At 42.2% G+C, this 15,852-nt stretch overlaps 1 protein-coding gene across 11 annotated transcripts in view; it reads left to right on the forward strand.

The window, feature by feature from the left end:
* Positions 1-13,351, forward strand: part of mapk10 (mitogen-activated protein kinase 10) — a 114,398-nt gene extending 101,047 nt beyond the window's left edge. For 6 of the 11 annotated variants that reach the window (XM_036936821.1, XM_036936823.1, XM_036936824.1 and 3 more), the window contains 3 exons: positions 1,630-1,693; positions 3,775-3,852; positions 10,257-13,351. In XM_036936821.1, the coding sequence (XP_036792716.1) occupies positions 1,630-1,693; positions 3,775-3,852; positions 10,257-10,399 (285 nt within the window). In that variant the 3' untranslated portion in view covers positions 10,400-13,351. Of the gene's footprint in view, positions 1-1,629; positions 1,694-3,774; positions 3,883-10,251 lie in introns of all 11 variants that reach the window. The other 5 variants (XM_036936825.1, XM_036936828.1, XM_036936826.1 and 2 more) reach the window with 3 other exon arrangements.
* The last annotated feature ends 2,501 nt before the right edge of the window (positions 13,352-15,852 follow it).

Consider the following 15,852-nt stretch of genomic DNA (forward strand, 5'->3'; position numbering starts at 1 on the left):
GGGCGCCAAATTCAAAACAACAGAAATCCCATAATTAAAATTCCTTAAACATATAAGTATTTTACACCATTTTAAAGATAGACTTGTTGTAAATTCAGCCACAGTATCACATTTCAAAAAGGCTTTACGACGAAAGCACACCAAACGATTGTTAGGTCAGCACCTCGTCACAGAAAAACACAGCCATTTTTCCAGCCAAAGAGAGGAGTCACAAAAAGCAGAATAAATTTAGAGATAAAATGAATCACTAACCTTTGATGATCTTCATCAGATGACACTCATAGGACTTCATGTTACACAATACATGTATGTTTTGTTCGATAAAGTTCATATTGATATCCAAAAATCTGAGTTTACATTGGCGCGTTATGTTCAGTAGTTCCAAAACATCCGGTGATTTTGCAGAGAGCCACATCAATTTACAGAAATGCTCATAATAAACATTGCTAAAAGATACAAGTGTTATGCAGGGAATTTTAGATCCACTTCTCCTTAATGCAACCGCTGTCAGATTTCAAAAAAGCTTTACGGAAAAAGCACACCATGCAATAATCTGAGTACAGCGCACAGACAAAAACAAGCCATACAGATATCCGCAATGTTGTGGAGTCAACAGAAGTCAGAAATAACATTATAAATGTTCACTTACCTTTGATGATCTTCATCAGAATGCACTCCCAGGAATCCCAGTTCCACAATAAATGTTTGTTTTGTTCGATAAAGTCCATCATTTATGTCCAAATACCTCCTTTTTGTTCGCGCGTTTAGCCCAGTAATCCAAATTCATAGGTCCAGACGAAAAGTCAAAAAGTTCCGTTACAGTCCGTAGAAACATGTCAAACGATGTATAGAATCAATCTTTAGGATGTTTTTAATATAAATCTTCAATAATGTTCCAACTGGAGAATTCCTTTGTCTTCAGAAATGCAATGAAACGCAGACCGCTCTCACGTGTGTGCGCGTGATCAGCTCATTCCACTCTGGCAGAGCCCTGACTCAATCAGCTCTCATTCCCCCCTCCTTCAGTGTAGGAGCCTCAAACAAGGTTCTAAAGACAGTTGACATCTAGTGGAAGCCTTAGGAAGTGCAATATGACCCCATGAACACTGTATATTTGATAGGCAATGACTTGAAAAACTACAAACTACAAAGATTTCCCACTTCCGGGTTGGATTTCTTCTCAGGTTTTTGCCTGCCATATGAGTTCTGTTATACTCTCAGACATCATTCAAACCGTTTTAGAAACTTCAAAGTGTTTTCTATCCGAATCTACTAATTTTATGCATATTCTAGCTTTTATGGCTGAGTAGCAGGCAGTTTACTCTGGGCACCTTTTTATCCAAGCTACTCAATACTGCCCCCCAGTCCCAAAGAAGTTAACTGACTTGCCTAGTTAAATAAAGTTCAAATATGAATAAAACATATTTCTGTGTGTCTGTGTGTAAATATGGCTAGTGTTGCGTATGTTTAGAGCTTGTGCCATTTAATGTAGAAACTTCAAAGTGTTTTTAAGATATTATTTAAATGTTTTCATGATACTGGCAGTGCTTAGGTGTCACTCATCTCTTAGCCGTAGCTAAAACCGGCTTCAGCAGACACAATCAGTCATCCTTGTGTTTCTCCCTCCAGCCGCCTCCTGCTATCTACGACAAGCAGCTGGATGAGAGAGAACACTCCATCGATGAATGGAAAGGTAAACATATCACATCTTGAGAGTATATACAGTTGAATTCGGAAGTTTACATACACCGAGGTTGGAGTCATTAAAACTTGTTTTTCAACCACTCCACAAATGTCTTGTTAACAAACTATAGTTTTGGCAAGTCTGTTAGTACATCTACTTTGTGCATGACACAAGTAATCTTTCCAACAATTGTTTACAGACAGATTATTTCACTTATAATTCACTGTATCACAGTACAGTTCCAGTGGGTCAGAAGTTTACATACACTAAGTTGACTGTGCCTTTAAAAAGCTTGGAAAATTCCAGAAAATGATGTCATGGCTTTAGAAGCTTCCAGTAGGCTAATTGACATAATTTGAGTCAATTGGAGGTGTACCTGTGGATGTATTTCAAGGCCTACCTTCAAACAGTGCCTCTTTGCTTGACATCATGGGAAAATCAAAAGAAATCAGCCAAGAACTTTTGTAGACCTCCACAAAATTGTAGACCTCCACAAGTCTGGTTCATCCTTGGGAGCCATTTCCAAATGCCTGAAGGTACCACGTTCATCTGTACAAACAAAAACACCCAACTGTGAACCACGGGGCTGGCAGCATCATGTTGTGGGGGTGCTTTGCTGCAGGAGGGACTGGTGAACTTCACAAAATAGATGGCATCATGAGGGAGGAAAATTATGTGGATATATTGAAGCAACATCTTAAGACATCAGTCATTTCTGTCCAAGTTAAAGTATGGTTATATCTTGGGTCTTCCAGGGCCTCCCGGGTGACGCAGTGGTTAGCTGTGCCAGCAGAGACCCTGGGTTCGTGCCCAGGCTCTGTCGCAGCCGGCCGCGACCGGGAGGTCCATGGGACGAAGCACAATTGGCCTAGCCTCGTCCGGGTTAGGAAGGGCTTGGCCGGTAGGGATACCCTTGTCTCATCTCGCACTAGTGACTCCTGTGGCAGGCACAGTGCACGCTGACCAGGTCGCTAGGGGAACGGTGTTTCCCCCGACACATTGGTGCGGCTGGCTTCCGGGTTGGATGCACGCTGTGTTAAGAAGCAGAGTGACTTGGTTGGGTGGTGTTTCGGAGGACGCATGACTCTCGACCTTAGTCTCTCCCGAGCCCGTACGGGAGTTGCAGCGATGAGACAAGATAGTAACTACTAAAAACAATTGGATACTATGAAATTGGAGCGAAAAAATGGGGTAACATTTAAAAACAAAATTAAAATATAAACAATCTTGGGTCTTCCAAATGGACAATGACCCCAAGCATACTTCCAAAGTTGTGGCAAAATGGCTTAAGGACAACAAAGTCAAGGTATTGGAGTGGCCATCACAAAGCCCTGACCTTAAATCCTATATAAAATTTGTGGGCAGAACTGAAAATGCTTGTGCGAGCAAGGAGACCTAGAAACCTGACTCAGTTACACCAGCTCTGTCAGGAGGAATGTGCCAAAATTCACCCCACTTATTCTGGGAAGCTTGTGGAAGGCTAAACGTTTGACCCAAGTTATACAATTTAAAGGCAATGCTAACAAATACTAATTGAGTGTATGTAAACTTCTGACCCACTGGAAATGTGATGAAAGAAATAAAAGCTGAAATAAATCATTCTCTCTACTATTATTCTGACATTTCACATTGTTAAAATAAAGTGGTGATCCTAACTGGAATTTTTACTACAGTAGGATTAGATGTCAGGAATTGTGAAAAACTTAGTTTAAATGTATTTGGCTGAGGTGGATATAAACTTCCGACTTCAACTGTAGGTATGTTGTAATTATATTGCTAAGGAGGCCTCTATCTGAGGAGTTTATTGGCTGCGTTTATATAGGCAGCCCAATTCTAATCTTTTTTCCACTGATCCACTGTCTTTTGAAGCTGGCCAACAATACAGTCTACTCATTCATTTTCTATTTGAGTTTGTATAATAACTTTTCCAGTTTATTTGTTGCCATGGTAATTAGACTCATAGAATGGACTAGTAGAGCAGAGGAGAATAGATTTCTCTGCTGCGATTTGAAAGATTTTTTTTTCTCCACAACTTTTCCTCCCTCGCTCTCTCGCTCGCTCTCTATCTCTCTCTCAATCTCACTTTCCAGAACTAATCTACAAAGAGGTGATGAACTTTGAGGAGAGGACGAGGAACGGGGTGGTGAAGGGACAACCCTCTACCTCAGGTACTCTCAGTGCATAACCTAGTCCCCTCTGTAAGTTGAATTATAAATATAATCACTCACTGGACATTTCTTTGTAACAGAGAAATTCATCCGTACGTTGACCACCATTCGTCTTTGTCTCTCGTCTTGTTTTTTCCGAGACATGTAGTGTATGATTTGTACATGAGTAATTATATCTGTATGTAAAAGTATCGGTTTAAACTGTATATTTGGTATTTTTTGACCAACCGTACGTGTTTTGTGTATGTACAATGATACATCTGTATTTGAATGGTATTAATGTACGGATTTAGGCGTTTTTAAAGTAATATCTGTATGGAGTAAGGGATTCATGTGCATTGATTAAAAAGGTTGCTGTCCCCCTACTCAATGGAAAAGGTAATATAGGCTATATACACTGCTCAAAAAAATAAAGGGAACACTTAAACAACACAATGTAACTCCAAGTCAATCACACTTCTGTGAAATCAAACTGTCCGCTCAGGAAGCAACACTGATTGACAATACATTTCACATGCTGTTGTGCAAATGGAATAGACAACAGGTGAAAATTATAGGCAATTAGCAAGACACCCCCAATAAAAGAGTGGTTCTGCAGGTGGTGACCACAGACCACTTCTCAGTTCCTATGCTTCCTGGCTGATGTTTTGGTCACTTTTGAATGCTGGCGGTGCTTTCACTCTAGTGGTAGCATGAGACGGAGTCTACAACCCACACAAGTGGCTCAGGTAGTGCAGCTCATCCAGGATGGCACATCAATGCGAGCTGTGGCAAGAAGGTTTGCTGTGTCTGTCAGTGTAGTGTCCAGAGCATGGAGGCGCTACCAGGAGACAGGCCAGTACATCAGGAGACATGGAGGAGGCCGTAGGAGGGCAACAACCCAGCAGCAGGACCGCTACCTCCGCCTTTGTGCAAGGAGGAGCAGGAGGAGCACTGCCAGAGCCCTGCAAAATGACCTCCAGCAGGCCACAAATGTGCATGTGTCTGCTCAAACGGTCATAAACAGACTCCATGAGGGTGGTATGAGGGCCTGACGTCCACAGGTGGGGTTTGTGCTTACAGCCCAACACTGCAGGATGTTTGGCATTTGCCAGAGAACACTAAGATTGGCAAATTCGCCACTGGCGCCCTGTGCTCTTCACAGATGAAAGCAGGTTCACACTGAGCTCATGTGACAGACGTGACAGAGTCTGGAGACGCCGTGGAGAACGTTCTGCTGCCTGCAACATCCTCCAGCATGACCGGTTTGGCGGTGGGTCAGTCATGGTGTGGGGTGGATATTTTTTTGGGGGCCGCACAGCCCTCCATGTGCTCGCCAGAGGTAGCCTGACTGCCATTAGGTACCGAGATGAGATCCTCAGACCCCTTGTGAGACCATATGTATGTGGGTTTCTCCTAATGCAAGACAATGCTAGACCTCATGTGGCTGGAGTTTGTCAGCAGCTCCTGCAAGAGGAAGGCATTGATGCTATGGACTGGCCCGCCCGTTCCCCAGACCTGAATCCAATTGAGCACATCTGGGACATCATGTCTCACTCCATCCACCAATGCCACGTTGCACCACAGACTGTCCAGGAGTTGGTGGATGCTTTAGTCCAGGTCTGGGAGGAGATCCCTCAGGAGACCATCCGCCACCTCATCAGGAGCATTCCCAGGCGTTGTAGGGAGGTCATACAGGCACGTGGAGGCCACACACACTACTGAGCCTCATTTTCACTTGTTTTAAGGACATTACATCAAAGTTGGAACAGCCTGTTTTCCACTTTAATTTTGAGTGTGACTCCAAATCCAGACCTCCATGGGTTGATAAATTTGATTTCCATTGACAATTTTTGTGTGATTTTGTTGTCAGCACATTCAACTATGTAAAGAAAAAAGTATTTAATAAGAATATTTCATTCATTCAGATCTAGGAATGTTTATTGTGTTTATGTGTTCCCTTTATTTTGTTGAGCAGTGTATATATATATATATATATACATACACTGATTGTCCAAAATATTACTAACACATTTCTATTATTGGGTGTCACCCCCCAAAAAACATTTTCTCTCAGAATAGCCTCAATTCATCAGGGCATGGACTCTACAAGGTGTCCAAAGTGTTCCACAGGGATGTTGGCCCATATTGACATCAATGCTTACAACAGTTTCCAACAGTGTCAAATTGGCTGGATGTCCTTTGGGTGGTGGACCATTCTTGATACGCATGGAAAACGGTTGAGTGTGGAAAAACCCAGCAGCTTTGCAGTTCTCACACAAATCGGTGCATCTGGCACCTACTACCATTACCCCGTTCAAAGGCACTTTTGTCTAGCCTATTCAGCCTCTGAATGGCACACATACAATCCATGTCTCAAGGCTTCAAAATCCTTCTTCAACCTGTCTCCTCCCCTTCATCTACGCTGATTGAAGTGGATTTAACAGGTGACATCAATAAGGGATTATATCTTTCACCTGGTCAGTCTCTGTCATGGAAAGAGCAGGTGTTCTTAATGTTTTGTACACTCAGTGTTTATTTATTATTACTTATGAACTTTCACATCTGTTCTGTAACATATCATGAATTAAAGCTGGGGTCTTTGGTCCTTGCTCTTCCAGAGAAACACTAGAATTTATCTCGTTCTGAGCTGGCCTTCTAAGATGTCCTATTTGAAATCATATTTTCAGCCCTATAAATATGTTCTGTAAAATGGGTAGTGTAAATTCCCTTGAATGGCCACTTGAGGGCGGTGTGGAGTCATGCTGGCACAGAATTGTTAACATTATGGCGTCAGTCCAGTCTAGTGCTGCTGAGAGGAAAACAACTTGTCTCGGTCGTTCTCCTCAGCTGTTTTTGGCAGAGAGCGTTTTTATACTGTACAAAATGTCACTATGGAAGTTGTATTTGGGGATTGCTGAGTGTCTACAGACTTCCTTGTTAGGGCTCTGTTAAGGGGACAGTGGTCTGGAAGTGGTTTAATCCGCAGTGCGATACTGTCACTGTCTCCCTCCCCCTCCGTCTGTCTCTCTGTCCCACTCTTTCTCTCTTTCCCTCCCTCCCTCTCTCTCTCTCTCTCTCTCTCTCTCTTTCTCTCTCTCTGTCTCTCTCTCTCTCTCTCTCCCTCCCTCCCTTATTCCTCTACCTCACTCTCTTTCTCTCTTTCCCTCCCTCTCTCTCTCTCTCTCTCTCTCTCTCTCTCTCTCTCTCTCCCTCCCTCCCTTATCCCTCTACCTCACTCTCCTTCCCTCTCTCCATCCCTCTCTCCCTGCAATTAAGCAGATGGGTAGCCCTAGTGCTGAGGCGAGCAGAGAACAGACGCAGTGCTGAAGAGTCCCAGACGGCAGTATTTCACAGCATTAGCAGTACCAGGCTCTGGAGCACTGCCATTCAGCAGTACTTGGCTCAGGGCTTTCAGAGATCACATAGCCAGCCAGGAGGCAGAACCAACTTTAGGGTTTAGTGATAGACCACCACATAGCCAGCCAGGAGGCAGAACCAACTTTAGGGTTTAGTGATAAACCACCTGTCATTCTACACAGACCCAGGTAGAGTCAGGAGAAATAGATGACCGCTTGGCTGGCACAGTGAACAATCTACTATACTGGTTGTGGATGGATGCAAATGCAATGTGTTTTATGTGTTGGTTACGGTTCTTTGGCAACATTTCTATATGGGAGGATATATGTAGAATATAGCATTTAGGTAATCTTAGATTATTTCAGAATGTGACGTGTCATGTTTGATACAGGATTCTCAAACCTTAGAATGGTTTTATATGTTTATTTTGTCCTTAAAGAATACACAGTTAACTTACGTTGATGTAGAAGCCACTGTGTGAGCACCGGATATCTCCCCCTTACTGCTCTGTCTCTGAGTAAACCTGCCACTGTGGGGTTGGATACAATCAACGTTTGAGCCTTAAATTGTGATTTAGCCTCCTCGTTTTATTGGTGGTCAGCTGAAATGTCTCCCACTGTCCTTTTATTAACCCCCCGCCTGATGAACAGGAGATTTATGGTCCGCCTGCACAGTGGATGTCTTTTGTACAAATCACCTCACCATTTTGGTATGCTCTGGATCGAGTGGGATCGTTTCCTCTCGAGTAGATGAAAGGTGTACGTGTAGAGGACATGCGTTATGTGACACTACAGACTTAGTGACTGTGGATTATGAGGCAGTGATACACATGGCAGAAAGTATGTGGACACCTGCTCGTCGAACATCTCACTCTAAAATCATGGGCATTAATATGGAGTTGGTCCCCCCTTTGCTGCTATAACAGCCTCCACTCTTCTGAGAAGGCTTTCCACTAGATGCTGGAACATTGCTGCGAAGACTTGCTTCCATTCAGCCACAAGAGCATTAGTCAGGTCGGACACTGACGCAAGCAGTAAAATTCTCTTTTTGTGCACAACGGCGTTGTCATGCTGAAACAGGAAAGGCACAGGTCATCTAGAATGTCATTGTATGCTGTATTGTTAAGATTTCCCTTCACTGGAACTAAGGAACCTAGCCCGAACCATGAAAAACAGCCCCACACCATTATTCCTCCTCCACCAAACTTTACAGTTGGCACTATGCATTAGAGCAGATTGCATTCTCCTGGCATCCGCCAAACCCGATTCGTCCAACGGATTGCCAGCACTCGGCGATCCAGTTCTATGAGCTTGTGTGGCCTACCACTTTGCGGCTGAGCCGTTGTTGGGCCTAGACTTTTGCACTTCACAATAACAGCACTTACAGTTGACCGGTGCAGCTCTAGCAGGGCAGAAATTTAACTTGTTGACTGTCTTGTTGGAAAGGTGGCATCCTATGACTGTCTTGTTGGAAAGGTGGCATCCTATGACTGTCTTGTAAGGCCATTCTACTGCCAACAATGGCCATTCACCTGTCAGCAATGGGTGTGGCTGAAATAGCCGAATCCACTAATTTGAAGGGGTGTCTACATACTTTTGGCCATGTAGTGTATAAGTCTAGATAAAACCAGTAGACTGAAATAGGTACTGTTTTATATTTAGGTGCAGGAGCTCCACAATACTTTTGAGCTAATATTCTAAAAGAGGAACAGGAGCTCAAGCAGTAGAACATTTGAGGTGCCTGTACTTGGCTCCGGTGAGCTTCTGCCCAAGTCAAGCACTGGATAAAACTGTTCTCTATGGGAGTTATTTCATAATAACAGAATGCCTTCTGTATTCCTACCTGCTTAAATAATGTTCTCTTCAGTTTTCTGTCCTACTCTTTAACTAGATGTTCCCTCTAATCTATTTGTTTCCTGCAAATGCTTTTAGGCTACCATATCTGGCTCTGGTATAGCCTAGAATCCATCTTGGAAAACAGAACCAACTCAATCAGATTTATTTGAATCTAAAAAGCCAAAGAAAGACAGGGAAAAGGGAAGAGAACAATGATAGATGGAGCCATTTGCTGTGAAATGAAATGAAATAGCCCTGTCTGATCCTTTAAAAGGGGAAGATGAAGGACGACATCTGGACTTCTGCGTATTATAATAAGAAGCCCGGAGAGTCCTTTCAATTGGACCCGTTTAGAACTGATTATCATCCTCTGTCCTGTTTATTACACGTTTCATCTCTTTTACTTTGACATGCTGCTACTGAACACAGAATATGGAAAGGTCTTTTAGGGACCTTTAAATATAATCTTAGTATTAGTGTCTCTGAGGAGAGAGAGGACAGCCTTAAGTTGTTCTGTTACTGTCTCTGAGGAGAGAGAGGACAGCCTTAACTTGTTCTGTTACTGTCTCTGAGAAGAGAGAGGACAGTGGACCCCCAGCCTTAACTTGTTATGTTACTGTCTCTGAGGAGAGAGAGGACAGCCTTAAGTTGTTCTGTTACTGTCTCTGAGGAGAGAGAGGACAGACTTAACTTGTTATGTTACTGTCTCTGAGGAGAGAGAGGACAGCCTTAAGTTGTTATGTTACTGTCTCTGAGGAGAGAGAGGACAGTGGACCCCAGCCTTAAGTTGTTCTGTTACTGTCTCTGAGGAGAGAGAGGACAGCCTTAAGTTGTTCTGTTACTGTCTCTGAGGAGAGAGAGGACAGCCTTAAGTTGTTCTGTTACTGTCTCTGAGGAGAGAGAGGACAGCCTTAAGTTGTTATGTTACTGTCTCTGATGAGAGAGAGGACAGTGGACCCCAGCCTTAAGTTGTTCTGTTACTGTCTCTGAGGAGAGAGCGGACAGCCTTATTAACTTGCCTCTCTCATGTCTGGTTTGTCACTGTGATTTGTAAACACGTACGGTTCCTTGTGTAACATTGGGTTGTGTTGTGACTGACTGTATGACACAGTAAGGGTTGTATGTGTCACAGTAATGGTTGTAGCTGACTGTGACTGTGTCTATGTATTAGTGTCTGCGGGGCTGTTAGTTCATTGTAATCCCGGCTGCCTGTTCATTCCCTCAGCACAGGTGCAGCCGTGAACAGCAGTGGTGAGAGCCTCCCTTCCCCCTCCGTCAACGATATCTCCTCCATGTCCACCGACCAGACCCTGGCCTCAGACACCGACAGCAGCCTGGAGACCTCTGCAGGACCCCTGGGTTGTTGCAGGTGACTAGCAGCCTGCCTGCGTAACCCCATGTTCTTCAGAAGGTGAAACACAATGTCCAACCTACCTACCAACCTACCTACCAACCTACCTACCAACCTACCTACCAACCGAAACCTGAAAACGAACAAAAATGATAAAAAGAGAAAAAAATGATGATATGAATGGGATGATTAAGGAAACATAAAGTCATTACTATAAGAATTATGATTCTAAAATTTAAGCCTGCATTTTCATTCAAAAATAAATCACAAAGGTATAACGAAAAAACTAAAATAAACTAAAGTGAAATATATTTATTAACTTCTAGTTGCTTTACTTATATCTCCCCCTTATATGGCATCATAAAAAAGACAAAAAGCTTAGACAGGCATCTTTCTGTAAAGTGTCATTAAAACTGGCTGTTCGTTCCCCCAATACCTTGCAAGCGTCTGTGCTTCAGTCAATGTGGCAAGGTGTTCTCTTTTCGGTCATTACTACACAGTACTATATAAACCTCCATTCACTTCCCCCACACCTTATGTGACGGTACCGGTATGTTTTGATAACCTCTAGGCTTGAACCTGGGGTTGTCTCCTGTATGGGTGTGACAGATAGGTGTGTTTGAATACAGTTATTCCTGCTAAGGGTTAGTGCTAGTGTTCCACACAGCACAGCGCCCCCTGTCTTCTGTAAATATGTCATTCTGTTCAGCAGCGAGCTAGGCACACAGACGGACAGACAGACAGCGTGGGACTGATGGCCAGTACTGGAAGTTCGTCTATAGCGCACCTTGCCACATGAGATCACCGCCTTGACCTTTGTCCCCTTAACTTTTGCCCCTTGACCTTTCACCTTAGTTTAACCCCTTGCCTGTTAGACCTGCTGCATGATTACAAAAGCTAACTCTAATTATATGATTAAATGACTACAGATACTTTTGTTTATATAACATAAGTAATTGAACTTTTCAACCGGAGTGGTGGGGAAACCCAGGGATGGGGGAGCTCTAGTTAATGATGGATAGCTATATATATATATATATATTAACATACACACTGTAGTGATTGGCTGCAGGAGAAGCCATTGGGACGTACAGTACTATCACTGTCATCGCTGAGTAGGATTGGGGTCAAATTCCATTTCAATTCAGTCAATTCAGAATGGCAACTGAAATTCCAATTCTAATTCCATATTTTCATCATTGAAACACATTCAGGAAGTTTGGAATTTGGAACTGAATTTTTCAATTGACTTCCTGAATTGACAATGGGACTGACCCCAAGCTTGTCGCTGAGCTGGAACCTTAAGTTCTCATTTCTTTTTTGTGTTTTTTGTTGAAATGAAATGATAAAATCCCTTCTGACTGCACGCCTGCACCACGCCGCCGGGCTGTGGACCGGCCCACCCACCCACAGCCAGTCATTCCCAATGTCACCTACCCACCAACCAGGGTGGTCACTCACTCTGTTTCTGTGTCACTACTGTGGAGTAAAGAAGAGGAGAGAAGGAGACATATATGTGTGTGTTACTATCTGAAGAACGCTTTGGGGGGGGGGTCAAGAGGTTACCTCATAGAATAGTTTAGTTCCTCAATCACATCTGTCATTTACATTTAAATGACTACTACTTACTGTAATGACTACTACTTACTGTAATGACTAATGCTTACTTACTGTAATGACTACTACTTACTGTAATGACTACTACTTACTTACTGTAATGACTACTACTTACTGTAATGACTAATACTTACTTATTGTAATGACTACTACTTACTGTAATGACTACTACTTACTTACTGTAATGACTACTACTTACTGTAATGACTAATACTTACTTATTGTAATGACTACTACTTATTGTAATGACTACTACTTACTGTAATGACTACTACTTACTTACTGTAATGACTACTACTTACTGTAATGACTACTACTTACTGTAATGACTACTACTTATTGTAATGACTACTACTTACTTACTGTAATGACTACTACTTACTGTAATGACTACTACTTACTTACTGTAATGACTACTACTTACTTACTGTAATGCCTACTACTTACTGTAATGACTACTACTTACTGTAATGCCATATTTTGTCAAAAGGGAATCAGCTGATATACCGACTACCTATAAAACCAGTAATGTTAAAAAGAAGGATTTTAACTGGAAGTTTATTTATTATTGATTATTTATTATTTCATAGACTGAACCTGAATAATGGGAAGTGCCTTGTTTGGAATGATGCCGTTTCCTCATCTTAGATATGTAGTAATAACAACAACGCAGCAAGCATTGAAATGAAGTTGGTGTCTGGTAGTGTTGAAACATTTCTGGTAACTTTCCCAGAAGTCCCAAGTTTTCCAGAAAATCCTGGTTGGAGGATTCCCAGTTGGATGATTCCCTCCCTTTTCATTCCCTCCTGATCCCAGGAATCCTCCATCTTATAATCCTTCAACTTCATGAAAACCTGTGAAGTTTGGGAAAGTTTACCAGAGATGTTGAAACCTTAGTGTCTGGCCTGTCCTGTTCAATCTGTTTCCGCATGGTGCCACTGTCTGCACCTACCTGCACATAGTCACCACTACTGACCGATACCCATGTCCTCTCTATAGGAAGTACACTACAACCATCACCATGGAATCGTTGCATCTTTGACTAACTTAATCATGTAGAAATTGGAACCTACTTTTTAAACACACTGGAACTGTTGTTAAAATGCAGATAAAGACTCATCATCTACATGTTTTTCTGACCTATATAGTTACCTAGCAACTGAGCAGAATACCTTCTAAGTTCTTCTGACCTATATAGTTACCTAGCAACTGAGCAGAATACCTTCTAAGTTCTTCTGACCTATATAGTTACCTAGCAACTGAGCAGAATACCTTCTAAGTTGTTTTGTTTTGTATCTGTAAATGTCTTATTTGATCAGTGTCCTTACATTTCAATAAAGGGATGAAATAAGAGTTTTTTTTTGTTGGTTTGTATATTTAAAGCATGAAAACCATATTTGTTACATACGCTACTATACCCCCTGGTGAAGGACAGTTGTGGAAATATAGACCAATGTTTCATGCTTTTTCAACTTTATTGAATGAAAACTCCAACAGAAAATGGAGGGTTTTCAGTGGTTGAATTACATGTATTCAAAGCACCAGCAAAGATCCTTATGCACCTGGGAAAAGAAAGGGAAAGGGGGATACCTTTGTCCAAGCAAATGTATTCAACTCGAATGTGTCTTCCGCAATTAACCCACTGCAGAAGGTAAGTCTGAATACCAACTACTGAGAAGTGCTTAAATGAAAACAAGTAAAAAAAAAAAGGAATAGATATCTTAAGTCTGAATCAGGACCTATGTGAATGACTACTGAACAAATATATAAACGCAACATGCGACACTTTCAACGATTTTACAGAGTTACTACAGTTCATGAGTTTTTCCCCACAAAAGGGTTTTATTATAGACAGAAATACTCCTCAGTTTCATCAGCTGTTCGGATGGCTGGTCTCCCCTGCAGGTGAAGAAGCCGGATGTGAAGGTACTGGGCTGGCGTGGTTACACGTGGCGTGGTTACACAAATTCTCTGAAATAACGGAGGCGGCTTATGGTAAAAAAAATGAACATTCAATTCTCCGTCAACGGCTCTGGTGGACATTCCTGCAGTCAGCATACCAATTGCACTCTCCCTAATAACTTGCACTGTGACAAAACTGCACATTTTAGAGTGGCCTTTTATTGTCCCCAACACAAGGTGCACCTGTGTAATGACCATGCTGTTTAACCATCTTCTTGATATGCCACACCTGTCAGGTGTTTTTTTTTTAATACTCATATCCTGAACAGTTTCCCCACCCAAAGATAAGGACGACTTAAGGTCTATAACATGTCCCTCTGTGATAGTACAATATATGACTGTACTACTTCATAAGGATCGCTGTGTTTTCCGTCTAAATAGAATTCCCAAAGAAGGACACAAACATTCAAGTGTACAAAGACTAAAAACGTCAACAAACGGACACGATACGGAAAATGATTTTTATTTTTAACTGACAGCTTTTGAAGTAGTATTCTTCTTTGTATTTTTATTTTATTTTTTTTATTTTTTAAATTGAACCTTTATTTATTAACGAGGCAAGTCAGTTAAGAACAACTTCTTATTTACAATAACGGCCTAGGAACAGTGGGTTAACTACCCTGTTCAGGGGGCAGAACGACAGATCAATAATATATTCCACTTCCCTCTTCTCCTTCTTCTCTTCCATAATCTGGAATTCACAGTTGTGGTTAATACTGTTGTCAGCCAGGTTTAAGCCTGTTCTGTCCTGCTGAAAGGTGGAGGGGGAGATAGGAGGAGATATCCCAGCTATCTCCTCTTGCTGTTGTTCAGGCAGTTTTTCGTCTGCACATTCTAGATGTCTGGGTTGTGTACCAAATGGCACCCCATTCTCTATATACACTTTTTATCAGTGCACTATGGGTAGTGAACTATGGGTAGTGAACTATGGGTATTGCAAAAGTAGTGGACTTTATAGGGAAGTGCACTATACAGAGATACTTCCATTTGAGACTAAACCCTCGTATAAGATTGATGACAGGCGCTCCTTAAGGGACGCCTATATGGGGTCCTTCAGTTCTTTTCATAAACAGATGCACAGATTATCCATGATATTAACTAGACACTCTAGTGTGTGCTCTAACAATGAACATAAATGTCTTCAAAAATGGAAGGCAGGTGGGAGGAGGAAAGATCAGGTGGGACCATTTTAGCCAATGAGAGGGCAGTGACCAACAGGCACAACGGTTTCCACTAGTTACCATAGCCACAAAGTCAAATTTGGCTATATCGTAAAATTTCATGGGCACAAAAATTGGCATTTTGGTCTTCATTTAAGGTTAGGGTTAGGCATATGGTTAGCAGTGTGGTTAGGTTTAAAATCACATTTTAAGAAGATAAATTGTAGAAATACGCAGGGTTTATGACTTTGTGTTTGTGGTAACTAGTGACAACCAGGCACAACTCCAATATAAAGTTTTTTTTTCTTCTCAAAGTTGCAAGGATATCTATCACGTGTCCTACTTATATCAGTACACTAGAAACAACCTAAGGATTACAAAAATTCCATTAGATCAAATAAACCATTTCATTTATTTATTTTTGCTAACCAAATTTGACACGAATTGAAAACTCCTTGCTTGGAGAGAGAAATAAAGTAAGTAAGTATGTAAGTATGGCGCCCACCACTCCACCCTGGACTTGAACAGCCTTTATGACCAAGTCCACCTATACCAGGCAGCGGGGCCCACCTTCGCCCGGACCCTGAAGGACATCGCTCTCAAACGCAGGCCCAACACTTCACACAGGAGCAACAGATCCCCCCCCCCCCCCCCCCCCCACATAGAGGACCCATGCCGAGAGGACCTACATCCAGACTACAACACCACCAGCCGCAAACACCCACCCCAACCAATC

The sequence above is a fragment of the Oncorhynchus mykiss genome, chromosome 12 (assembly GCF_013265735.2).
Source record: "Oncorhynchus mykiss isolate Arlee chromosome 12, USDA_OmykA_1.1, whole genome shotgun sequence".
Classification (NCBI taxonomy): Eukaryota; Metazoa; Chordata; class Actinopteri; order Salmoniformes; family Salmonidae; genus Oncorhynchus; species Oncorhynchus mykiss.